This window comes from Haemaphysalis longicornis, unplaced genomic scaffold, assembly GCF_048455015.1.
Source record: "Haemaphysalis longicornis isolate Haplotype H1 unplaced genomic scaffold, Haemaphysalis longicornis Haplotype H1 scaffold_17, whole genome shotgun sequence".
Classification (NCBI taxonomy): domain Eukaryota; kingdom Metazoa; phylum Arthropoda; class Arachnida; order Ixodida; family Ixodidae; genus Haemaphysalis; species Haemaphysalis longicornis.
In genome coordinates this window covers 7238626-7253997 of record NW_027526276.1, presented here as the reverse complement: position 1 = coordinate 7253997, position 15372 = coordinate 7238626, and the positions used below count along the sequence as shown (strand labels likewise).

General features: G+C 46.8%; 1 protein-coding gene across 1 annotated transcript in view; it reads right to left on the bottom strand.

Moving 5' to 3' along the window:
- The window catches only part of LOC144166407 (uncharacterized), a 48071-nt gene extending 43818 nt beyond the window's left edge, over window positions 1-4253 (bottom strand). Inside the window, exon 1 of the mRNA XM_077695931.1 lies at window positions 3777-4253. Coding sequence (XP_077552057.1) covers window positions 3777-3967 — 191 coding nt within the window. The 5' untranslated portion in view covers window positions 3968-4253. The remainder of the gene's footprint in view (window positions 1-3776) is intronic.
- Window positions 4254-15372: the final 11119 nt, after the last annotated feature.

The window sequence follows — 15372 nt, the reverse complement described above, 5'->3', positions numbered from 1 at the left end:
CTAATTAGTTGTCATGCCTGTAGATCGCTAATTACATGCATCAAAAGCTCAGTTTTTGTTTGTAAACTAATAGGGTACAGATATTAAAGAAAACACATAGAAAAAACCTTTTCAGTAGAAAGAAAAAATTCAGGGCTGAAAGGGTTAGGTTTTTGGGAAACTTAATGCCAGGCCAAAAGCTAAGCTGCGTCAGTGACACTCCCAGAAAAAAGGGTTCCTGCTTTTTTTTTTTTTTTTCAGCCCCCCTCCCCGCAGCATGCATTGTAAATTCTCTTCTAATAAATAAGGCACTTTACGCTTTTCTTTTTAAGTTTCCAAAGTAGTCAAAATCCCGGTGCTTCCTTCTTGCCTCAGACTGCACCCTGTTTGCCCAAGATACACTACTATCACAAAAGAAAGACATAATAGCTCATTTCTGTTCATACTAGCAGCAATATTTGCCCACATTGCGTGGTTCATTTTTTCATACCCTGGCACACAAAGGAACACCAAAGGGTGAGAAACTTCCTGTTTATGGACTTTTAACGTCTTCAGGCTTCAGATCAACAACAAACCACTCTTTGTCGTTTCGAGAAAATTACAGCCAGAATTTCACCCCATGCGGAAAAGAAGACAGCAGGTTTGGCCGCTTGGTTGGCTGCAGAAATAAACTTGAACTTTACCCATCGGCTCTAGGAAGAGGTAAATATTTCATGTTGCGGCAGAAAGATGCATCGGCTCTCATAAATATTACAGACAGAACTCGCACACCAAGGCGAAAGACACAATGAAAACCAAAACTTAGACAACGCTTGCCGTTAGCCTTGTTTCAAATGACGTTTAAGTCATGTCATGTTTAAAACGATGTGCCAAATAATAGTTGCAAGATATGTTTATTTCACTATTTAGGGCAATCACCCATTATCCTCTAGAAAAAAATGTTTCTGCAAGCTTCACTAAGCACCTTTCATGGTCCCCCCTGGCAAGATATAGTCCGCAAAACTCAACAGAACAGCAACACCCATTCCCACTCTTATGGTGTCTAATGTTGTCATTAAACAATTTCCGCTACCCAGGGTGGCAAACTTTTTTCGGCGCTCTCACCAACCAATACAAGCCAACTAGGGTTGCCACCTGACCTGTTTTGGACCAGCCCGACCGGTTTTTCAGACAGCGTGCCGGTTGTCAGCCTGTACCTAAAACCGGCCGACACTGGCCGGTTCTTTGGCCATCGTACAGCGGGTATTTCCTTTTTGGCCTTTTGTAAGTGTCAATACAGCAACTACAACGATAAGTATGTGTCGACAAGCTGTGCAAAGACACGTGAGCCTGGAAAATACATGGCCGAGAGCGATTCTTGAGATGGAAGGGGACGAAAGGGAGGAGCAACGCATCGAAATGCCGCCGGCGCGGTCAGCAAGTGCGGTAGTGTATCAGTGCAGCACATTCAGAGCAATAACCAAAACCTCAATCACTTGCAGTACAAACATTATGTGGATTTCTCTAGGAAAATGCCACAATAAATGGCACTGCATGAAAAAAAAAAACTTGGTGCTTCTTTTTCACCACAAATTCAACCTTCTATATAGCACAACCGCCTCCCTCCCCACCCCGAAGGGCACATTTTTTCTTTGGAGAAAGGTGGCAACCCTAAAGCCAACTAGCTCACACAATTTAGTGTCAATTCAATTAGGCAAGAACGTACAGAAGAAAGTGGTGCCGGATGCGTACATGTTCAACTCTAAACGAGCTCAGCTTAGCTTACCCTAGCACTGCATGACGTTTACATGGAATCGCTGGTAGCAAAAACACAAGGCTGATGTCAAATTAAAAGCTATTTTTACTTTTAGCAGGACGCACCGAAACGCGAAAGCAGAAATACAACGTCAAATGATGCAAGTCAGGATTTGATCACTTTCTCTCCTGCCAATAGCTTGTGTTTTTCTTGCTCCTAGCTTTCGTTAACTAGGCTGTCTACAACATGAAGTTGTGCGCTACGTGTAATGTACAGCCATAAACACATTGCAACTTAAGAAAATCAGTGACATGGTTGAAGTTTCCGCATACGAATTTATTTCCCCCAGTGAACATGGTGCTTGGTAAGGTACTGTGAGGATACATTGAAATATCAACAGCACAGAGCACGGCTTTCTATAACTGCTGTGCATCCTGGCAACAAGGGTTTACAAACAGTAGTATTAAGTTACAAGAGCTCCTGTTCAAACGTGGAACGGTAAGACCATGTTTTGGTGTGTGAGCTTTCGGTATGGTCGACCACTGCATTAGGCACCCATTAACAGTACAGTTATCTAACTTCACCACCAAAACAACGCGATAGCATTGCTTGCACTGGAAAACTCGTGAACATTCTGAGATACTTTTTTGTCAGGTCGTGGGGAAGAAATTACATTAAAAAAAACAGTGACTTGCACTGTTTTCACATAATGCTGCGATGAAGCTGGATAGTGTCAGCATGAATGTGTGCCAAATGCAGCAATGGGCCAAGTCAAGATGCTCACACTTGACAATGGTCTTTCAATACCAAGGCTGGACATGAACTCCCATAATTTATTCCAAACATGCATATGTAGCTTGTGGCCAGGACGCACAACATGTTTTGAAAGGCACGTGATCTGCTGCTCGTATTAAAGTGTGAAGTGACAGAACATACCAACGAAAATGGCAGCTAAAATTGCAGATACCATGCCCTCTTTCGCAATAAACACTCTACATGGTTGCTTCAAGTGCCCAGAGACACATACAAGTATATTTTACGATATCACTGAGTTGCAAAAAGTTGGGGACATCACACACAAATTTTCGAGTTACCCTCAAAGACCACAAAAGCCTCCATCGACAAGCTCGCAAACAAAATAAGCTCTGAAACCATATAACCCATGAATTTTTACGGGTGCTCTCTCTTTGAATAGTGCCCCGAACAGCAGTTGCTTACATTTACGGCATCAGTCATGTTCAGTTTCAATTCGTACATTACATAAACAGCAACGACAACAAAGCCCATTACTCTTTAGTGATCATCACTGCAACTTTCCTCCACCAGTCTACTACAGAGATTACGCAAACAGGCAACAGATTTTTGCAAACTGTGCATAATGGCGAGCTTTCCCACAGAAATGTTATTGAAAGATAGAGAAAAGTGAAGAGGTGACAACTTATTTTGAAGTAGACGTTGGCTAAGCTCTGGCATGCACTTACAAGGCAAAAATGTGGCGCCGTTCGCTGAGGCACGCGTGGCCGCTGATAGAAAGGACCCAAGAGGCTCTAAAGTAGCATCCAGCGGGTTCATCACCCTAGATGCACTCCTGACGTCAGTTCAATCAATACAATCACGATGCAAACGAAAATGTTAACGTATGTACGCCACGAAGAAACACCGAGCAGTTAAAACTCGATAACTGTCAGGGACAACCACTAGTTCAAGAATACGTTCTCTCATTCTCTTTCAGGACTGAAAACCGAGCTTATGACCGTCACAAAATGACTACGTTGCCGGGTGCCGCGGCCGAGCCGTTCTCAAAATTTGTCTGGTTTAACGCGCCGGAGCTACACTTGCGCCATGGGGATTGCAGAAGTGGAGGGCTCCGGATTAACTTTGACCGCACCTGGGGATCTTTAACGAGCGCTGCCTGCCTCTGAAACTACCGAGCGACCGAGCCGTTCAGCAGAATCATTTTGATCGCGTGAGCGGCGAAAACGCGCGTTTAGAGTGTCCCCCACACGTTTGCAATGCATTCAAATTCTTGTTTCGCAAAATACAAAAAACGTACGCATCGTACCTGTGGTCGACTTGAACATAGGATGGGTACGCTTCTGCCAGAGCGGCGACTTCGGTGTAGACGGCGGACAGGTTGTGGTAGACGCTGTAATCGGGTTGACTCACAGCGAACGCCGGGTAGGCAGGTGCCGAAAAGGCGACAATCGCCCCGACAAGTAGTGGGGACACTTGAAATATGCTGACGGTCAACATTGTTTTTGCTCACACGACAGCGGCTGACCACGTCAGCTGCTCAGTGCTGGCGGTAGGGGCCTACGTTCGGAGTGCCCTGATGCTCCTGTCATAACGACCCAGTGACTCTGACGGTTTGGTGGGCGACTGTTGAACACATGTTTTAGCCGTGACAGCCACATGTTTCGGGCTCGAAGTGGCGATGCGCATCATTACGACGCACCTGGCGCGAGTGATGCGAGCTAAGAAAAATATGCGATGCGGCGCGCCATTTTGCTTTGAGAATTGCGAGTGATGACGATAGATCTTCGTAGTTGAGAGTTACAAGTACGGTTTCGGTTTTGGTCGTGAGCAAAAGAAGAACAGTTTTGCGACATCAAATTTACCGCTTGTTGCAAACGTTTTATAATTTTATATTGCTTTAAAAAGCAAGTACATGCTCTTATTTTTACATATTATAAGATTATCGCACGATTCATTCGAACAGGATTCGGTTTCGGTTTTTCGGCACCGATCTGAGTAGTGTTGCAAGCTTCTAGTACACAATTTTCACAGCTCCCTATGGGCGCCCACTGTCCGGCGAGGCTGCAGTGAACTACAACACAGAGTGGTTCAGTGTTAACTCTATGTTTGAACAAACCACTCCAGCGAGGCCGTGGCCACACAGCGTGTCGCGGGCGCCAGGGGCGCTGTAGTCATAGAGTAAGTGTAAATTGTAAGAAACTCTAAGGCTGTAGTCACGCCTTAGATGAAAACTGAACCGACAAGCATGCAAGCACACACAAACACGCACACGCACACATGTAAGCTTTGGCAGCTGAGCACAATCGGATTACCTTGCACTTTGGAAGCGCAACCCGGACAAATTAGAAATCGGTACGACCGGAGGAACTAATTTGAACAATTAACAGGTAAAGATTATCGCTTATATGATGGAAGAAGAAATCAATAAATACCCCGCCAAAAACTGAGATTGCGGCGAAATGATTGCGTTCATTAAGGGTAAGTTGAATGAAGAAAAGCAACGAAACCGATGGAGAGGAAAGAAAAATTAAGCCGAGAAGCTGGTGGGTTACGGAAATAAAACAGGCTATAGACCAGCGAAGAAAGGCGTAGAAAAAACAGAGGCAAGAAGAACTGGTATATGGAACTGGAGGTAGTGAAGGAAAAATTTGACGTGCAGAAAATGGTGCAATCAAAGATCAAGCAGAAAAACGAACAATGGATGGCCGAAATACGGAAGAAGGACAAAAGCGCATCCAAGAAGATTTGGAGTCATGTAAAATTGCTAAGCTCAAAAAAACAATATCCATCAAAAATTCTTGATTGATGAGGAGGGATAAACATTTAAAGGAGAGCACGCGTTGGCGCCTATTCATCGAGTGATTAGTGAGAAGTTAAGGGAAATAGAGGTAGGGAAGACTGCTCCGATAACATAGGCACCACAGAAGACTGCGGAAAGGGAAATGTTTGAGCAAACTCGATCGGAAAAAACAGAGCAAAAGGTTTCCCCTCAAATAACAGTGGGCCCGTATGGAATACCAATGCACTGATAAACTTGCTTGGACCTGAAAATAATTCGCATCGTTTATGAGGGCAATAGATCAGGCGGTAAAACCAAACAAATATCAGAGGACTCGTTAGAAAGTAGGATGAATTTAATGATATAAAGGCAGAGCCAAGAAAGCCAGTAATTGATTCATACAGACCACTAATTCGTACGTACTGCAGGCAATAAAATCAGAAATTCAAGCATGGGTGGAAGAAAATGAAATCGTTGTGGAACAACAGAATGGATTTAGACAAGACAGGCGCTTGGATGACAATTTGTTTGCGATAACACAATGCATTGAAATTTCGAAAGTGCAGAATAGACCATATGGTCTATTCTGAACTTTCAAAATAGTCCATAATATTATAAGTATAATATTATACTTATTATGGACTATCCCGTTTCAGTTCACTTGTTCAGACCATTATGGATTATGTCGTTGGACATTAAAAGGGGCATATGATAACGTAAAAAGACAACTGCTGCCTAGAATGCTGAAACTCGATCCAGGAATTAGATGACGAGTTCATACCTTTCCTTATAATATAATAGATAATTGAGTGCCCCTGAGTTGGGAAGGACAGAAATTTGCCCAGTCGATCAACACCCATCGTGGACTGAAACAGGGGTGTCTTTTGAGCCCAATACTGTTTATACTTTACATGGCAGGGTTAGAAAAGAAACTCAATTAGGTTTCAACCTAACGCATATTGGTACAACAGCGTATTCCGGGAATGTTATACGCAGACGACATTGTTCTTTTAGCTGATAACGAGGCCCATATGCAACGGCTCATAAATATTAGCGGTCACGAAGCCGTACCGACCTCGGTTTAAATTTTAGCGCACAAAATTCACGAATAACGATTTTCAATCACACTAGCACTGACGCAGTGCCAATCTAGCATGGCGAATTACCGAGAGTGAATAAATATTTGGGAGTGTGGATAAATGAAAGGGATAACTACTTAAGAATTCACGATGAAGGGAAAGTGAAACGCAGCTATAATGGAGCATAGAGATATGTGGCGGGATAACAAATATGAAGTAGTGAGGGGAATGTGGAACGGAGATTGATTGATTGATAGGGTTTAATGAGAAAGAGGCAAGAAGCCCTGGCTGGGAAGAGGGATTACATATTATTGAAAGGTGATAGTATACAGTTCTTGTGTAGTGGCCTTGAGTAAAAATGACACATTGAAGGGTGGTACAGTGAATCTGCACAAACTGGGCAACAAGTTGTAGATCTTACAGAGGCACTGAAGAAGGGACCGCCGTTCACGTAGACGATTGAGTTTGTAATGGTAATGGTTCCGGGTCGCACATTTGCGAATGCAGTGCGGTGCTTAAAAATCAGACGTTCCTAGCAGGCCTTGAAGTGAACCAGAGAACGGTAGGCCGTTCGGCCTTATCAGCGCATGGAAAAACAACTAACGAAGCAGTGCAGAGAGATATGGGCTGGGTGTCGTTTGAAGTTCGAGAAACGCAGAGTAAAATGTGTTTTGAGAGAAGGTTGAGGGCAATGGATAAACAAAGGTGGGCAGCTAAGGTTTTTAGGTACCTATACTTAAAAAGCGTGGACACGCAGTGGTTAAGGAAGACTAGAAGGTTAACGGTGAAATACGGAAAGAACAGGGGAGATCCATAACAGCAAAGGTAACCAAAAAAGAGGCAAGGCAGATTGAAACGAATAAATGGAGAAAAAAATGGCAGCTAAAATGTCGTCAGAGATGTACAGGGCTGAGAAATTGAACATCAGAAAGGAAAATTGCAAGGATAATTCCCAGGGCAGTGCTTTGCCGTTTGAGACTAGAGCAGGTTGCTTGCGAACTAAGTGCTTTGTGGGGAAGCATTCACAAAATTACGGGGTATGCGTGGTGTGCGGAAAAGAAACAAATTATGCGGCACATAGTGTTAGAATGCGAGGGTATCCATCAAAATCTACAAGAAAGAAATATCCGACTTCCAGAAGCCGGATATTTAAGGGTAGCACAGATGGAGTTAACTCCAAGGCCATCGAGGCGATGAAAAGAAGAGTAGAATGCTGGCGGACGAAAAGCAGAGAGGGGAATATCGCCTATAACATAAAAAATAGGTAGTTTATGCGTAATAAGTTTTTTGTGCCTGCCCTAAAAGCAGCGGTAGTATTAAAGGCAGAGTATAAAACACAAGTATATTAGGTTTTTTGGGGTGTGATGACACGTCATTCTCCCCCCCCCCCTACAAAGGGGCAACCAACAGCCACCATCACCACCACTATCATCATCATCAGCTCCATACTGCGGGCGTCGTCTGCTCAGGCCGAAGCAAACGCGGTGTTCAGCTACAGTGCTGCAAGTCGCATTTAAATACGTTTCGCTTGCTCGCAGCACAGTTTTGTGCCAAGCCACCAGTGCCTGCGCAGCCGCGCATTCAATTGTTGCGGCCGTTTTCATAAAACGGAATTAACCTGCTGTGGGTTGAATCTACATCTGACGTCCCCACTACCAGCTAATGAAACGCCTAGCTCAGGAGAGTGGTCTTAAGTATAGCCGGTCGCGTACGTATCTTGTGGCAGCTAGTAATTCAGCGAAAATCTTTTAATGAAAACCTACATACAACAAAAGTAAAAATACATTGCTCGTTTTTAATGTCACATAGTCGTGCGTCGTTTACCAAACTGATGCCCCAGTTTAACCTTGGGTTTTGTTCCTTTTCCCCATACAGCGACAGCGAATATCTGTTTTTAAATATTGGCATTACTGAGAAAATTAAAGTGGCTCCAGTCCACGTTGTGAAGGTGGTTGGAAAGCAAGGCTTTAAACGACCCTTACACCCTTACAAGAATTGCCCATGCGACGTCACTTGAATTCTCACTTCTTCACTTCTCCCGGGACGCCTTCACCTCTCCCGAAGTCCCGAAGTGAAGGCGTCCCGAGCGCAGCATGTCGGCCACGGCCAGGCTAGAGCGCTGGACGCCGCCGCTGGTGCCCGGCCATGCATAGGGAGAAAGAAAACGGAGGGGAGCGTCTTTCGAAGGGTGAGGGAGAGGAACCAGGCCATCCTGATGTGCTAGGTTGGGGCTAAACCATGGCGCGACACAAGCGTAGACACCGAAACGATTCGGCATGTGTGCTTAGTGATTCCCATTTATACCGATTTAAAATAGTTAGTTAAGTAAGTTTCAGAATTGCGAGAAAGCTGAGGGAACTTTTATAAACGCTATTTATCAGCACCAGTTGCTCCTTCCGCCTTTCGTAATACCTCTTCAAACACAACAGAAATGGTAGCGCCAATTTAGAAAACGGAGTCCCATTCGCGGCAAGCAGAGCGCAAAAGGCAGCGTTTTTCTAGGGGCCAGATGTCTGTATGCGATTTCTACATTTTGTTTTCCCGCCCTTCAAACCATTACTCAATGTATCTTTGCCATACGACCTCTTAATTCCGTCGGGTGCGGGTTACGCGGGAGCTGCTGTCGAACAAGTTAATCAAGTCGCGCGAAGGAAGCGGGCAATGGACGCGAAGCTGCGCCAAAACATGCCCAAAACAACCGTCGCTAAAGCAGACGACAAAGCCGTACCGCCGACGAGCAGGACCTCCGTGCGAGGAGCGCTGGGTAAATTCGCCGCGCCATCTACAGTGCGCTCCGTGAGCGAGGGGGGGGGGGGGGGGCAGGTAGTGTGTCAGCGAGTGCGGGAGTTTCTTTTTGCCAAGCTCCTACCTCCCCATGCTCCTTAACCCCGCCCCCGCAAATAGTTTCTGGCTGCGCCACAGACGTGTAAAGTGCAAAATGTAGACGAAGGACGTCTACATTTACACGTCTTTGCTCGCTTCACACGTCTAACGTCTACAATGCAATACCGACTTGCCCAGAAGTCCGCCTAACTGTCTACAGGCCTGGGGGAAGCGGCCAGTAAAAATTGGTTGATGTTGATTTTTCTAGGGTGATAATCGTCCCCGTGAACGGACCGGACAATTCCGAACAAACTCTGCAACAGAAACAACAAGAAAAAACTGCCGCAGTCTGTCCTAGTGGTGCGAGGATGGAGAAACAGGAGAGCTGGCGGCCCCTCTCCCTTGGTCGGATGGCCCGGCTTTTGCACATCACATGGATCTCCAAACTATCCGGTGAAAGTTCTCCATGACTGGCAGGCCCACATCGTTTTGTACGCCGCCGCACATCTTTCCCAAAGTGAACCGCGTAAAAGTTGGCTTGGGTACTCTGTGACCCCCTATTCTAAGTACTATATTTGTTAGGTCACTACGTTTTGAAAGCATTAAATGTTTAGAAAAAAAAAACTGTGGTTGATCCCTCTTTGATAGGAATCAGTAAACACGAAAGTGAAAGGTGCCTTCACTGGACAAAAAAAAAAAAACGGTTTATATCGGGACAACAAAATCAAAATGATATGCACAGAAACAGCTTCAAACATAACGGCCATGGGAACAACGCCAAAGAGGGGCCTTGCCTCAATTCAGGCGTGTCCCACGAACACGAAGGCGCTAGCATCGGGGCGCCAACTGTCGGCGCTCATTAGCGTCATAATGTCATACTTCGCTTCCCCTCTCCTAGACCGCAGCAACATCTGTATGAATCATAAAGAGCTGCTCACGTTGCTGCTCATAGCGCAGTCGGTAGAGCGCCACGTACCTTCCGTTGCGGCGAGATGGCTCGAGAGGGCATGGGCCCCGCAGCGTCAATAGCACTTTTTCTGGCGACGTCACTTCGTGACGGCTATGACGTGAGCGTGATCTTGGTGTATCCGGTCATAAAGCACTTTCGTGTTAAAAAGTTGAAAAAGTGCTGCACTGACCCTTCAGGTTTTCGCCACAGCTACAGGCTCAAGAACACACATATTTAAAAAAGAAACTACAAGAAACGCTGGTAACTTAGTAAAAATGTGAAGTGGAATACCTAGTTTCATATTCTATTAATCTGCTGTGGAACCTTCTGTGTACCTTTGTGGCGACGCCCATCGCAAATTGACTAGCCCCCTTGACAGCACCCTCGGCAGTTAGTCATGCTCGCTGGCTTTCTGAGCCACCTGTTCACCCCCGACCGTTCCTTCATCTCTCAAGGCTACTCCTATTGCACGTGCTCCAGGGGCCAGCCGTCATTATGATCCGCTGTTCCTCTTTCTCAATGCGCGCTCTGTCATGCTTTCTCAAAACGCCTTCTACAAGCATCTCATCACCCTGCTGTTTGTTTCCGAGCAACGTGGAAGTTTTTTGTGGCACCGATTTTATGTGTCGCCAAGCGCGGAACCTTCGAACATAGAGATCAAAGACGTTCCCGCATACATAAAGTATCCCTACTTTTTATAGATATTTGCTCCGTGAGCCCCTCACTAAACACTCTACGAACCACTATCTCAACGCAAAAGTAACCCACGTGCACACACCTTTAGGCATAGAAACTGGCGGTACGCCCAAACATACGGTTGTACTCAGCAAGTAAATAACGTTGAAACTTTATCGGATTAGGTGAACCGGTGCTTAAATAAAAGTCAAAATATATGCAGTTTGCTTTGTTTTGCTAAAATAACTTGATTTTTTAAATTAGAAACGTACATGTCTTAATAAGCAAGAAATAAAGTTTTATTCAAAGAATTGGTTTTGTTTAAATTTTAATTTGAAAAATATTAAATTTCTTTTAAAAGGAAGGTGGCACGTTACAATTGCAAAGTTGTGCTGATCCGTGGTACAGTACCACAAAAAATTAGCAGTGGCTTAGCTCGGCTATGCCAGGGTATACGTAGCGTGAGCTAAGGTTCAGCTGGTTATTCTTAGGTTTCCAGGCTCGCATAAATAAAATTTATTCCTCCTCCTGCTCCTCCTGGTTGACTAACATTAGCTGATTATGCTTACTGCTGCTAGGACGATTTCCAATCTAATACAATTCAATACAGTCCAGTCCAGTCCAGTCCAATCCAATCCAATCCAATGCAATTCAGTACAGTCCGGTCCAGTCCAGTCCAGTCCAGTCCAGTCCAGTCCAGTCACTGCTCCTCGCGCATGGGCAGCACGGCTCATGGAAGGAGGCAGAGGTGAGATTTCTACCAAAACCGGGCAAGACGCCATGCGTCGACAACCTGCGCCCGATTTCCTTCACCTCCCGTGTCGGGAAGGTTCTGGAGCACGTTGTTCTAGGCCGGCTGCAAAGATATTTAGAAAGAACTGAACAAATTCCACATACGGTGTTCGGGTTTCGTCCGCACCTTTCAACACAAGACATCCTACTGCAACTGAAAACCGACATCTTCGAAGACCACGCCGAAGGCCATCCTCACGTTAGACCTCAAGGGACCTTTGACAACGTGGCTCATGCAGCCATCTTAACGAACCTCAGCTACCTCGGCCGCGGCGAAAAAATGTACGGTTACGTCCGAAACGTTTTTACGGACCGGCAAGCTGTCATCAAGCTGGGCGACCTGCCATCCGACCCCTTGACATGCGGAAGTAGGGGTACACCGCAAGGGGCCGTTCTGTCTCCAATACTTTTCGATATAGCCATGATAAACCTGCCAAAAGAGTTGAACAAAATCTCGGACATTAAGCACGGAATTTACGCCGACGATATCACTATCTGGGTAAGCAGAGGGTCGGAAGGAACCATGCAGGACCGCCTTCAACAGGCTGCAGACGTGGTGAATGCCTACGCCAAAGCCTGTGGTCTCACCTGTGCGCCTGAGAAATCGGAGCTTATCATGGTGCAAAAATGCCGCCAAGATACAACCACGGACATCTATATCACTTTGGGTGGGACCAAAATCCATCCCACCCCAACCATCAAAATACTCGGCATGATATATCAGGCAGATTGCAAAAACACCCAACTAATTAAAAAACTCGACTCGTCCACCGCCTAAATTGTCAGGATGCTTAGCCGCATTGCCAGCCAAAATCATGGCCTGAAGGAACAGGACATGCTGCGTCTGGTCCAAGACTTCATAATTTCGAGAATAACGTACGTCACTCCCTACGCCACCCTCCTGGCAACAGAACGACGGAAGATTGACACCATCATACGCAGGGCCTACAAACTAGCCCTCGCCCTTCCCACCAGCACTTCTACCGCTCGCCTGATGGCTTTGGGAGTACATAACACCCTAGACGAACTTATGAAGGCGCACCTGAATGCCCAAAAAGTGTGACTAAGTACTACGCCCACAGGACGCCAAGTACTCTCGAACGTGGGGTTCATGTCGCCAACGGAAAGAGATACAGCGGTAGAAATACCATGGGATATAAGATCCAAGCTAAACGTTCCCTTACTGCCAAGAAACATGAGGCCCAGCATCACGAAGGCAGAAGAACAGCCAGGGCGCTGGCCCTCGAAAGACAATACAGCGACTCGAGTACGACAGTCTTCACGGACACGGCGGACTACGCGCGTGAAAACACCAAAACAGCGGTCGTCGCCACCCCCCTGCTCTCATTACAAGTCTCACCCTTCGCAAGTCCACCATCCTCGACGCAGAAGAAGTGGCCCTTGCACAAGCCATAACGCAGACCCAAGCCATGGCCATCATTACGGACTCGCAAGCGGCGTGTCGAACGTACACGGCTGGAAGAATGTCAAAGGTAGCCGCACGAATTATAACCCCAAACCGCCCCAAGAGAACCGTCAAGATTACCTGTACACCTTCTCACTCGTCTCTTCGCGGTAATCAAGCGGCGCACACTTACGCCCGAGAACTTGCTCGCCGGGCACCGCAAGAGGATGATGAGGGGACCCGTTACTCACTCATCACACACAACGACATCACCCAACACTGCACGCTCACACGACGCACCTTCCCACTGCCGGCCGACAAACTAACAAAAGAACAAGTCACCCTTCGATGGCTTCAAACTAACACATTTCCACATCCCACGCGGCTACAAACCATCCACCCCACGTTATACTACCCCCTGTGCAAACACTGCGGCAGCCCAGCTACGGTCTACCACATGGTTTGGGCCTGCCAGTTAAAACCAGACATTGATTTAATCCCCAATGCAATTCACGAGCAGTGAGACAGTGAGCTTGCCAGCTCAGAGCTGAGTAAGCAGCTTTGGCTCGCTGAAAGGGCGAAGACGGCAGGCCGCACCTGGACTGAGGCCGCACCTGGACTGAGGTCTGGACTGACTGGCAGGCCGCACCTGGACTGAGGACCCCGCCCATGATCCCGCTCGACTTCACTGTTAATAAAGTTTGCTCCTCCTCTTCCTACAGGAGCCACGCGAAACGGCTATCAAGCGGCTCCTGCGCAGCGTCAGACTTAGCTACTGCGCAACGGAGGCGCACAGCTAGGCACGCGCCGGAGCCAGTGCGTCTGCCGCGGCTATGACGTCAATCCTCTGAAATGCGCAGACCGGCGAATGTGCAGACCCAATTCTCTACACACCCGTACTCCGATTGGATCGGATTACAATTCCAACACAATCCAATTTAATCCAATCCAAGCCAATGCGATCCGATCCAAACCAATACAATGCTCCTCGCGCTTACGCAGAACGGACCTTCACGGTGCACGCGAAACTGGTCAACCTTGGCCAGTGTAGCTTACGCTACAAAAATACAGGCAGTACCACAAGAAATACCAAAGCTGTGCAGGCGAAAGCCTAGTTGACCCACCTCTTGACCTGCAGTTGAGAGTTGTGTTTTCCTTTGTGGCTGCTCCCATCACCAGTTGACCAGGCGCCAACACAGCACGCTCGGAATCTTGGTCCGCTAGCTAGAGCTATCACCCTTTCAGGGAGCGTGAAGCGTGTGCCACTCTCAAATTATTCTCCAACCCTTACTCCAACAGCCGGAAGAATTGCAGAGGGACATCCAATTCGCAAAACAAGAATTAAGGAAAGAACTGGGGTGGCCATACTGGGGAACCTTTTTCTGCAGTCGGGAAATGCAGGTTAAGTACGAGACACAACCATCAAAGCGTTTGCGGGCCTTCGAGAGTGACCACGTTACTCAAAAAAGAAAGAAAAAAACGTCACCGACGTTGAACACAATGGCGTACTTTCCTCCGGGAGTGGGGAAATAGATTAAGCCTTCGCCAACTACTTTTCAACACTATTGAGCACCGACAAAGAGCCCGAACTCTTAGCAGAGGAAATACTGCCACACATCCTTAAAACGTCAGAGGATATGCGGAAAGCAATAAACACACCCATAACCTCTTTGAAGTATATCAGACAATTACTAAGATGCAGAAAACAAATCACGGGAGTAGACGGAACTGCCGCAGAGTCGTACTCGACTTTTCGCAAAGAACTTAGCCCCATCCTCGCGTGTGTCTTTGAAGTTATGCAGGAGGAAACATTTCTTCCGCCATACATGCGGGGGGTCATCTGGTCCTATTAGCAAACAAAATCGTTAAGAGAACCTTCCTAGACGTGAATGGCTTCTGCCCCCACCCTACAAAATACCCGCAAATATTATGGGCAAGCGCGTTGCGGCGGCACTGCGAGGCGTGATAGGGAATCATCAGACCTGTGGCTTCAAGGGCTGCTCTATCATCAACACACCGGATGAGGATCGCGTGGAATAATTGGAATAATATACATCGCGCTACTGTCAGCTGACTACAAAATACTCGCAAAGATTGTGGGCAAGCGACTTGCGGCGGCACTGGGAGGCGTAGAGTCATCAGACATGTGGCTTCAAGAGCCGCTCTATCAATAACTTACACCGGATGAGGATCGCGTGGATTAATTGGATTAATTAAAGATGGACCAAGTAAACCACCCCTGCCTGCTTACGCTCCTGCGTCACTTAGGGATTGGGGACGTAAACCTTGAATAGATGGAGACTTGTTACAAAGACATTACCACCAGCCTTGTCTTAAACGGTCCGCCTAGAGTCCTCATTTCAGTGCCCAGATCAGTACGTCAGGGATGGCGCATGTCGC